The sequence below is a fragment of the Gigantopelta aegis genome, chromosome 6 (genome assembly GCF_016097555.1).
Source record: "Gigantopelta aegis isolate Gae_Host chromosome 6, Gae_host_genome, whole genome shotgun sequence".
NCBI lineage: Eukaryota > Metazoa > Mollusca > Gastropoda > Neomphalida > Peltospiridae > Gigantopelta > Gigantopelta aegis.
In genome coordinates, this window is record NC_054704.1 from 56,855,910 (window position 1) to 56,868,177 (window position 12,268).

The 12,268-nt window shown below is 40.5% G+C and overlaps 2 protein-coding genes across 3 annotated transcripts in view; one reads left to right on the top strand and one right to left on the bottom strand.

Moving 5' to 3' along the window:
* Positions 1–2,798, bottom strand: part of LOC121375338 (PHD finger protein 24-like) — a 34,629-nt gene extending 31,831 nt beyond the window's left edge. For both annotated transcript variants that reach the window (XM_041502747.1, XM_041502748.1), the window contains exon 1: positions 2,702–2,798. The gene's annotated coding sequence lies outside the window, so the exon portion shown is untranslated. The remainder of the gene's footprint in view (positions 1–2,701) is intronic.
* On the top strand, positions 2,791–10,804 carry LOC121375339. The gene is made up of 3 exons (XM_041502749.1): positions 2,791–2,874; positions 4,771–4,945; positions 8,956–10,804. The coding sequence occupies exon 3, from the start codon at positions 10,107–10,109 to the stop codon at positions 10,653–10,655; it is 549 nt and encodes a 182-aa protein (XP_041358683.1). The 5' UTR covers positions 2,791–2,874; positions 4,771–4,945; positions 8,956–10,106; the 3' UTR covers positions 10,656–10,804.
* The last annotated feature ends 1,464 nt before the right edge of the window (positions 10,805–12,268 follow it).

Here is a 12,268-nt window from a genome sequence, read left to right on the forward strand (position 1 = left end):
AGTCGTAATATGTGTAGACACCCGGCCAGCCTACTCTCCGCATAAAGGTTGACATCTTCCATCTTCGGGAAACTGCGGGAATTTCATGTTGGAGTTTTCCTTCTAGATGTTTTTTTCTTTCTGGAATAATGAGCCCATTCTGCCCGCGTTTTGATTTTGAAGTGGCCTTCTCCAGAGGGGTAGGACAAACATACTCTGTCACCTGTTCACCGTGTCAGGCTATCCGGCGACTACAGGTGAAAGCCAAAAGGTTATGGGTCTGCTGGCCACTATTGCAATAAGAACACCAGACAAACGTGTGACTAGGAAGACACTAAACCACATAATATGCTAAGAAATCATATATGAGGTATAGGTTACAAGACCGTCAGTAGGATTTGAGTTACTTTTCGCTCTTCTAAAGATACAAACAAGTTGCTGGTCTGGTGGCAAATTACTTTACTCCTGCTGTTTTTCCATCTTTATCGTTGTTATATCCGTGCCCCCTCGCCCAACGTGATGAGATTATGCCCAGCAGATATCATTAGATCATTATACTCATATGGATGTTCTGCGCACACACTTAAAAATATACCCAAAAGAAAAAAGCCCCCCTTTCCTTGGATTTAAAGAAATACAAGGACGGGGAGAAGTTGTACTGACCTAGCTAGCTACATTTGAAAGGTTTTACCACTTGTGGTGTTCGTGATCGTGACTCCTTGAAGTGTTATTTTATTGTATTTACAAAACTTGTTTGAACTGGGTAATAAAATTATATCCATTGTAGCATTATCATAATTAATCATAATTATTTTTATAATCATTTGTATCATTGTTGTGGGTGTAGTTTTGTTTCTCCACGATGTAAAGAAGGACATGTTTTATTTAACGACGCACTCAACACATTTTATTTACGGTTATATAGCGTCAGACATACGGTTAAGGACCACACAGATATAGAGAGGAAACCCGCTGTCGCCACTTCATGAGCTGCTCTTTTCGATTAATAGCAAGGTTTTTTATATGCACCATCCCACAGACAGGGTAGTACATACCACGGCCTTTGATATACCAGTCGTGGTGTACTGGCTGGAACGAGAAATAGCCCAATGGGCCCACCGACGGGGATCGATCCTAAACCGACCGCGCATCAAGCGAGCGCTGTACCACCGGACTACGTCCCGCCCCGCCCACGATGTAAAGAGGTGTGCATGTTATGCGTTGGTTTTGTAATTATGGTTTTGTTGTTTGTGTAGACAACCTTTCGAGTTAGCAGTGTACAACGACAGTTAAAAAAGTTAAAGTTGTTTTGTGATATAGTCGCAGAAAGGAAAGAAAGAAAGAAATGTTTTATTTAACGACGCACTCAACACATTTTATTTACGCTTATATGGCGTCAGACATATGGTTAAGGACCACACAGATATTGAGAGAGGAAACCCGCCTGATGGGCTACTCTTTTCGATTAGCAGCAAGGGTTCTTTTATATACACCATCCCACATACAGGGTAGTACATACCACGCCTTTGATATACCAGTCGTGGTGTACTGGCTGGAACGAGAAATAGCCCAGTGGGCCCACCGACGGGGATCGATCCTAAACCGACCGCGCATCGAGCAAGCGCTACATCCCACCTCCAGAAAGGAAACCCCTACATTTTTCAGTTAGTAGCAAGGGATCTTTTATATGCACCATCCCACAGCCAGGGTAGTACATACCACGGCCTTTGATATACCAGTCGTTGTGCACTGGTTGGAACGATGTATAGCGACAAGACTACTATGTGTGGGTGTGTTTGGGATGTTTTACAATGTGTGTGTGTGGGGGGGGGGGGGGGGGGGGGTGGTATAATGTAAGTTGAAATATAACGACTACACTCTTCAGTGTTGTGGTTTGTTTGTAAAGAACTCGTGACGTGAAAATAATAGGCTTGTAACTGACAATATTGTCAAAATTGAGTTACGTACATCGTGAAATTCCAACAACAGGATTCTATCGTCACTAAACCGGTCTCGGTGGCGTCGTGGTTATGCCATCGGTCTAAAGGCTGGTAGGTACTGGGTTCGGATCCCAGTCGAGGCATGGGATTTTTAATCCAGATACCGACTCCAAACCCTGAGTGAGTGCTCCGCAAAGCTCAATGGGTAGGTGTAAACCACTTGCACCGACCAGTGATCCACAACTGGTTCAACAAAGGCCATGGTTTGTGCTATCCTGCCTGTGGGAAGCGGAAATAAAAGATCTCTTGCTGCCTGTCGTAAAAGAGTAGCCTATGTGGCGACAGCGGGTTTCCTCTAAAAAACAGTGTCCGAATGACCATATGTTTGACGTCCAATAGCTGATGATAACATAAAAAATCAATGTGCTCTAGTGGCGTCGTTAAATAAAACAAACTCTACTTTTGTTACACCTATCCACTGAGCTGTTAAAGCTAGATCTAGGTAGGAGCCAGTACCGGGATGCGAACCCAGTACCTACCAGTATTATGTCCGATGGCTTAACCACGACACAACCGAGGACGATTATTATTATTAAAAAAAAAAAAGTTCAATGATGAAACCTGAAACATGATATATATTATGTTTTTTAGGACTAAAACGGTTCTATGGTTCATTCTTTTATGAATCTAAAAAATTAGCATGTTCAATTCTTAAATGAACAAACAAACAAAAACAAGAAAAAACAAACAAGCGAACAAGCAAACAAAGAGAAATAACGAACCACTGCGCCCCGCCGGACACGTTGCTGGGTACATGATGGCCACAGTGAGTTAACGTCAACAATGCTTTAACGTAACAAGAGTTGCTTAGCAGCGTCGTAGACTACAATACCGTCTATTAATAATGTTTTACGTTAATCTTTACTGGAAACGGGAGAAAATATTTTAAATTTTGGTGAGATATTTATTTGTCATTAATAAAACATAATAATAAACAATACATTAGAAAAGTAAAGTGAAGCAACAACAACAACAACAAAGCCCAGTATAAATAAATGGTTTTCTATTAATAAGTATCCCCCCTCCACACACACACACATGAAGTAATTCATAAAATTTTCAAACCGTCAAGTATACATATAAATTGAAATGAAAACGTTTTACTATTCTTTGCTTTTGTATTTCTTAGTTAAATTCGATGTTTATTTATTGTGAAGTTACTGACCTATGTTTATCAGTATTGTCATTTAACGTGCTTATGACGTTTAATATTAACTGCAGATTAAATTGTTCCAAATTATTGTTTAAGAATTTAATAGGCGTTGTCTTTACAGTCCATATAATTTACATTGGAAGAAATAATGAAAGATACTTCAAGGCGATATCCACAATTTCGTTCCGAAAAAAAAATCGATGCTAGGTCCACGGTGGCAAAACTATGACGTATCTAAGCATTTGTTCGTAAAGGATATCATCTAGGGGCAGGGTATTACTACGTAGCGGTCAGTTTTAACGGCGAACCGACATGGCTTTGTCGAAACCTGTTTTCTTCTGTTGCCAACAAGTTATAAATATGACTGGATGAAGTTTATTTAATTTAGGGTCTTCACTGAAAATTGTCTAATCAAACATTTTTAAAACTCTTGCTGAAAACGAACCGTCTGTATAATATAAATAACTTGGATACCACGGAAAACGATCACTTCATTTAAAATGAGTTACATATACATGTATATGCTTAAAACTTTATTTTCAGAACATATATGAATGAAATATGTGGCATATTGAACATGAAATACATGAAATGAATTATTATATACAATGACTTGCGCAGACAACTCTCACTAGTATGTTAAAATTCAAATCACTTGTGATTTTCTAACACTCTAATAATGCCTGTCAACTACAGATATAAATACACAATATGTGTGGTATTGGCTGAATTGATATATGACCTAACAAAAATGTATTTTTAGTCACCTTGCTTTGATCAAATACAATTTATACTTACATAATCTGCTATATTGCAAACACCCAAACGTGTACTTGAAAACTATTTACATAAAATAAAAATAAAATGTATGCTCACAGACACATACCCATATGCACGCACAAATACGCACACACTATATTCCCCTCTCTTTCAATCTTTCTCTCTCTCTCTCTCTCTCTCTCTCTCTCTCTCTCTCTCTCTCTCTCTCTCTCTCTCTCTCTCTCTCTCTCTCTCTCTCTCTCAGGCATGGATATTAAGGGTAAAGCATGATTTTTAAAAAGGAAAAATGATCTGGTTTTAAAGTTGAAGTAACCCTCTGATAGTGTCTGTCAACTACAGATATAAATACACAACATGTGTGGTATAGGCTGAACTGATATATGATCAAACAAAAATAGCATTTTTAGTGACCTTGTTTTGATGAAATACAACATATATAATCTGCTATACTGCAAACACCCAAACGTGTACTTGAAAATTATTTACATAACAATTAACATAATTTTAAAATAAAATGTATGCTTACAGACGTACACACACATATATACCCCTCTCTTTCTCCCCTTCTCTCCCTCCCTCTCCCTCCATCCCCCCCCCCCCCCCTTCTCTCTCTCCTGTATACTTCACAATACTCTAATAAAACTTGTTTTATCTTCTTGCGGCAATAAGCGGAAAGAATTATCAGGCATGGATATGAAGGGTAAAGCCTGATTTAAAAAAGGAAAAATGATCTGGTGTCGTGACCAATGCAAGTGTGCCAGAAACAAAACGTAACACTGAATATAAGATGCTGTCACTCCATAAACAATATACATAGTGTATAGTCATCCAAGTTCTCTTTATGGTTACTGGTTCCAGAGACTACCAGCGAGCACCATGTTCGGTCTGTTACAGATCATATACAGAGCCTGCTCCGACTGGAACAATGGCCACGTCAAAACACTGAAACAGAATCACAAAGACATTCACTAGACATCGAACTTGTATATTTGCATGATGCAGCGAAAGAAAACGTGTTTGAGACCTAATTACGGTAAAGGACTTGTAATAGTTTGTTTTTGTGTGTGTTTTTGGTTCTTTTTGTTTTTGATTTTGTTGTCTGTTTGTTTTGTGTTATTGGGTTTTGGGTTGGTTTTTTTTTTTGTTGTTGTTGTTGTTTTTGTTTTTTTTTTGGGAATTTTTTTGGGGGTGGTGTGTTATTATTGTAGTTTGTTTGCTTGCTTTGATTAGCCTCCCCCCCCCCCCCCCTCCCCCCACTGGATTCTCACTCTGTGGGTATCGGGGCGGAATTTAGCGGTTTAGTGATCGCTTAAAGTACTTGCGTCGTAACATCGAACCACCTCTATGGATCCATTCAACTGATTGGGTTTTTCTCGTTCCAACCAGTGCAGCACAAAGGCCCATGCATGTGCTTTCCTGTTTGTGGTAAAGTGTCATAATTACCAAATGTTTGACATCCAATAGCCGACAGTTAGTTAATCAATGTGCTCTAGTGGTGTCGTGAAACAAAACAAGCTTTAACTGTGGGTATCGGGCACGAACAGATTCGCTTAACTGTACATGTTCCTCTTACATCGTTGTACCGGCCTCGGTGGCGTCGTGGCAGGCCATCGGTCTACAGGCTGGTAGGTACTGGGTTCGGATCCCAGTCGAGGCATGGGATTTTTAATCCAGATACCGACTCCAAACCCTGAGCGAGTGCTCCGCAAGGCTCAATGGGTAGGTGCAAACCACTTGCACCGACCAGTGATCCATAACTGGTTCAACAAAGGCCATGGTTTGTGCTATCCTGCCTGTGGGAAGCGCAAATAAAAGTTCCCTTGCTGCTAATCGGAAGAGTAGCCCATGTAGTGGCGACAGCGGGTTTCCTCTCAAAATCTGTGTGGTCCTTAACCATATGTCTGACGCCATATAACCGTAAATAAAATGTGTTGAGTGCGTCGTTAAATAAAACATTTCTTTCTTTCTTACATCGTTGCACGCTACATCCGGGGAACGTTCAGGAGGGCGAGCGATCGCGGTCACTCACTAGACTTTTGTTTCCGCCTAACGTTAGATGAATGTGATATGACAAAATACGATGGTACCAGTCAAATTGTTCGCGAGCACTCAGCCTCCTGAACTCGCCACTGGTTAAAATCTATAGTTGTTGGTTTTAAATATAATTTATTATATCTGTGTTATACCTCTTATGTCCCTGGCTATCCTAGTGTCTGTAAAGCTTAAACTAGTGTGTTGTGTGACTGGATGAGGATGTTTTAAAACACGCCTATTAAAGGGAAATGATACTATTCGGTCATTACACCTTCTTGAAATTTTCCGAAAAAAATATCATAGGTCACCGGACACAATTTTTATCAACAGGCCATAACGTGAGTAGGTGTATAAATCACTATGACGTTTCCTTTTTTCCGCGTGTAGTCGAATTAATCATGTTAAATTTTAAACTTTTCTGAAATACAACAGAGAATATTAGTTGTGTTCCTTAGAATGATATCCAGCAGACACACAAGTATATATCTTCACTACTAAAACGGAGTTTGAAATACATTGGAACCAAAACTGTTTTTCCTTTTTTCCCTACGTTGACACAAACAAACAGTAAATATGAAGAACATGTTTTGAAAACTAAAAGCAGACTATATAAGTTGTAGAAGCATCACGAGGGGTATATGGCTTTTTATGTACCCTCTGTGTGTTCTTTTACGCCGAGCCGAAGGCGAGGGGGTAAAAGAGCACACAGAGGGTACATAAAAAGCCATATACCCCGAGAGATGCTTCTACAACGAATTTATCTTGCCGACATGTTAAACCATATAGCCAAATAATCAAAATAACGTCAGACAATAATTGTTAACAATTTATTAACGGAGCCGTACCACGCGGACGCGAACGAAACCACTTGCCAGTGACGAAAAATAGTTCCATCGATAAACGAGTTTTTAACTTCAAATGTTTGTAATACGAAATTGTCTGAAACAGATATTAATAAAAATAGAATAAAAAAAACACTTTTTTTTATCAGAAATGTATGTAGTAAAAAAAAAAAAAAAAAAAAAAAAAAAAAAAAAAAAACTGTTGCTAATCGCGCATTAATACAATAACACCACGACCGTAATTAGGTGGCCGAGTTCAACATTGCAGCTTTTAAAAGTATTGAAATATTGTATTTTATAGTAAAAATAAAATTAATTATGTATACTTGATTGATTATCAATGTTATTTATAATCTAATTATTGCTTTAGCATTAACTGGGGCGGCTGGAAACTGTTGGAAATTACAGACGGGGTATAAGAGAATTTGGCTCCGCCCACAGGGGATAAGGGATTTGTCCAACGGCAAACAACCAATGAGATCAAAGAATTTTACATGAAGGCGAGATAATGGCTATTATAGCTTATATAGACGGACGGCATTTTGTTACGTCACTGTGTCTGTTTCAGTGCTAAACGCATTCTTAGTGACGCCACGCCACTGTCGTTCTGCTAAATAACGAGTCTACCGCTGCAAAATATAACGAATGCCGCTGCGTGCGACAGATAGAAAATAATACATGAGTGGCCGTTAGATACCATTTACCTCACAACGAGTTGTTTAAAAACGTATCAAACTCGCTTTCGCTCGTAGGATATATTTTGAAACAACTCGTTGTGAGATAAATGGTGTCTAACGGACACGAATATTTATTCTATTTCTTACATATCCTCAAAAACCAGGTTTTAAGCAAATTTTAACAGTTGTTTACACCCGTTAAACTTGTAGCTGACTTACGCGTCACGGACACATGGATGTCAGATTAACTATACGTCACAGTCTAATCGATTTCCATGGATGTTTTTCATTGGATGTATGGCATTGGTGACCTGGTCATCACCTAGGAGCAGCCAGTCGTATGTCTTGAAATTGTTAACACACGTACGTGTGTAAATAATCATGCGTAACCAAAAATAACGCATGGCGTTCTCACCAACGGGTGTGTAAGAATATCATTTCCCATTAACCCAGAAACAAATATGGTAGTGTCAGAAATGGGGCTCTAGTGGCACTGTCTTACAGTCAGGTTGTGGCAAATACTTCTACGCAATGATGATATTAGCTATCAAATTATGGCATATAATATTACAACAGTAATAATAAACATGAACTTACTCGAATTCTGCGTCATCACTGTGCATGATCATCCGGGTACTCACTGTGACGTATGTCTCATGACTTGTTCTGAAATGACAGTTCAATATAAAGTGTTACACACAACCAGTAATGACTGTATAATTAGACTGCAAAAGGGACAGGACGACCATAATAATTGTAATTATTGTATAATTATACCGAAGTCCATAAATAGATTGGTTGTATGATTCGCTGGAGAATATTCTTACAGTTTTGGTCGTGGGATCTCCAAGGCTAAGCCGAGGAAGTTTCTCATGACCAAAATTGTTGGGATATTCACCGATACACCGAGTAAGTGTGGGTATAACTGACTTATACCACCACTCTAGGTCGAGTTAATTATTATATTAGTTCTATGGCAAATACGATCAATAACTAGAAAGTAGTAAATAATGAAACGAAAATAACATGGACCAGACGTCGTGAGCTTCACAGATTGTTCTGGAGCAATGAAACTGTCTATTTAAGTTGTTTGTGTCGCACGTACAAATGCAGTTTGGTGTAGTTTTTACCAGTGTGTGTTAGGGCTGTACTGGTATCGGAATATATTAAAACTCAGGGACGTAGTTTATATTTCTCGGGATGGGAAGAGTATGAACAATTAAGTAGTAAAATGTCATTTCTGAGAATATTTTTATATTTAGGTCATCTAAAAAAACAACTTTTATGATATGTAGTACTAGAAATAATATTTAATGATTTTTTAAAACGTTTGGGGAATTTACTGGATAGAAGGTACTTGACACCCCTACCACACTAACTACAGCTCCGCACATTGCATGAGTAAAAAAGGATTTTGAAGGCCAGAATGGTGTTTTTTGTTTTGTTATAGTTAAATTGACTACATGTTCTGTCTATTTTCATTTGGACAGTCAAGAAGATTTTAATTCTAACTGCAGGAGGAAAATTTTTATTGGAGAAAGTTACGCCACTGATTCCCGCAAACACGTCTAAGAACACGTGGTGTTGTATAATACAGGTATATGACAGCTGGACATGTGTACCACAAGGGGAAAATTCGTCTACATTCCTCCAATATGGATACCTAAAGATCTAGTAAAGTGTTGAAGGATTTAAAAGACAATGCGTTGTAACCGAAAATGGCAAGTGTGAACGTGACGGAACGTGTCAGTAAAGCCGCGAACACATTTATCCGGCTTTTTTCCCTTCCGCACACGTTATCTGTCGTCCGTCGTCCGTTTTGTACGAACACACCTATCATGTGTTTACGCAAGTTCGTACGAGAACATAACAATGCAAATAGTTCGAAACAAAAAAAATCTCCGTAATTATCTGACATGTCGAAATTTCTACAACTCTGTTACAACACTGATGATGATCTGGTGATGTATTGCTACTGTACTGAGGCCTAATTCACAAAGGTCTCTTAGGCTCTGCTAGACAACAAAGCATCCTCTTTGTAAGTCTTTTAGCATTGCGCTGCGAGATAGCAAAGTTGCGAGAGTTTAGTGAATTAGGCGCCATGTATAGAAAAAAGATTAATGTGTTTGCGGCTTAACAGACGCGCAGTCATCCGCTTCTCCGAACGAACACGTGCTCATCAAATATAAGAGAAACAACGGACTTACCTTCCGCATTCCAATGCACATTCCAATTTTGTTTAAGATGAAGTCAGACGTGAGTCCGTGCTCTCTTGAGTTACCCCCCCACCTGGGGGGACTTATAGCAACATATGGAATGTTGTTGGAGTACCGCGTCGCGTACACCGGGTCACGGGCAACCGTGACTTTGGTGTACGGCGACCTGGTCCCAACCAAGACTAGGAGGACGAGGAAGAAGAGGAGAAACCCGCCAGGAACGGTTCGGGGGGGGGGGGGGGCCAACCCCGGTGGCTAAACCACCGGCAGCGGCTCCTTCTGCTTCGCCGTTTCCTGGAGTTTCCACCGGAAAGAAGGAAGGGAAGCCAGTTCCGACCGGCCCAGCTCCCGCTCCGGAGGCGGTCCGAGACGAGGCTAGTATTACTAGGACTCCGGCTCGTTCCAGCACTTCGCCTCTCCATACTATGGATAGTATTGACGTGTCACCAATTCTACCGGTGTCACCAATGGCTATCCCGGACCGCCAAGGAGCTGTTGGGAAGCGCAAGGCAGAGGTGGCGACCACTGTATCAACCACAAGAACTCCACCAAAACAACCTCCGCCACCACCAGAAGGTGCAGAGTCCGGCGAATCCATGGACTCCTGGACTCTGCACGGGAAACTGGATCGCCGTTATTCCAAGTGCGCTGTCGTCGATGTCCTGGACACCAAGCACCTCTTGGCAGCGCCCCGTTGCCGGAACTTTGAGGATATCCCGAACACAGACGGCGAATACGAGATGCACCCGGTGACCTTTAAGGATGGGAGGTCGGCTGTGAGTATTACTCATCACCTGGACAACCGCTACAGCCAGGCTCTACTGTTTGCTGAGATGGACAACATATCGATTCATCGCCTGATGAAGAAGGTGTTCCACAAACAGTATCCTGTGATCACTAGACTGCTAGCGAAGCCGGATATACACCAGCTGATCCCCCATCTAGACACCAGGGTGTGGCTCTCCTCCCCCTAGTCAACCTTTCCTCCGTGAGTACTAACCTCTTTTATTGGGCTAGTTAGACTTTAAACGTTTTGGAAGCAGTTCTAAATTCTTATGTTTATTTTTTTATAAATAGTCTAACGCATTTTATTTTGGCGCCCGTTCAATTGCTCAAAATCACCTTAAAAACTTTTCGGCCGAGCAGTCTTAACTATTTTTGGCTAAAATTTTAGAGTCCAGACATGTATCGGTATGCAGTACTCTTTGTAGACTTAGGTAAAAAACAGGCTTCACCGAGGAATCGAAATTCAGCCAATCAGAACACGGCTCCCACTCGGTGTTACTTCAAGTTTATGAAGTGTCTGCTATTTGGTCCGCGCTCACTAAATGGCTTTTTTCCAAATTCCGCCCACCTCAAACTTACCCCCCCCCCCCCCTGCTCCGGAGTCAGTCACTGGCGAAGTCAGAGGCTAATCCCGTAGTGGGCGTGCCTGAACCCTTGTGGATAGGGGCACGTAAATATAGTTGCCCGTTGCCCGTTCCAATGCAAGTTAAGACAATAAAAGTTCATTGTATTATTCACCATTTTTGTTTGTTCTGTGTTGCTTTTGTTTTAAATGCAGGTGTAGTTAAATCCATTCCCCCATTGGTATTTTTTGGCTTTAATATTCTAAATTTCTAAATTGGCCCTAGTAGTTAGTTGATTCCTGTCCCGAGTCGAACCCCCGATCTTATCGGAGGCCGGACTCGGGATAGGCGTGTTCGAAACCATGGTGGCATATGGACACGTTAAACCACTAGTCAATGTAGTTAAATGAAAAGTGTAGGTGTATCGGTGGATACACCTACACTTTTAACTAAAGAAACCATGACAACGAGACCGGAAGTGGGGTATAAAAAAACAAAACAACGACTGCGACATGTCAGTAGGAGTATGAGTTCTTTGAGGAATGAAGAAAGGTACGTTGTATTTAACAACTCAGGATATTTTAATTACGGTTATAGGGTGTTGGATATGTGGTTAAGGACCACACAGATAATAAGAGAAGAAAGCCACTGCCGGAACCCAATTCCGATTAGCAGTATCCCGCAGACAGGATGGTACAAACCATGGTATTTGTTACACAAGTTGTGACGGTATGACAGAAACACGGGAATATATATATTTGTAAAACTAACTCTCTCTTTTTTTGCCGATATCCCACCGCACAATATAATCAGCAACCATTAGGTGACTTAATATGCATTTATCGTAATGATCGATGGAATGAAACACGTTTGTTTAAAAAAATTTGCTTTCGTTTAACGACACCACTAGAGCACAGCTTTTTTAATCATCGCCTATTGGATTTCAAACATTTAGTAATTTTCACATAGTCTTAGAGAGGAAACCCGCTACACTGTTTTCCGTTAGTAGCAAGGATCTTTTTATGCATCATTCCACAGACAGGATGGCACATACCACGGCCTTTGATATACCAGTCGTGGTGCACTGGATAGCTAGTATGTGTTAAAATAATTTGTAATTTTTCGTTAGCATGGGATCTTTTATATGCGCCATTCGACAGAGAATAGCACATACCACGGCCTTTCATATAACAGCTGAGGTGTCTACAGAATGAAGGCAGGATGAAACTTGTAAAATT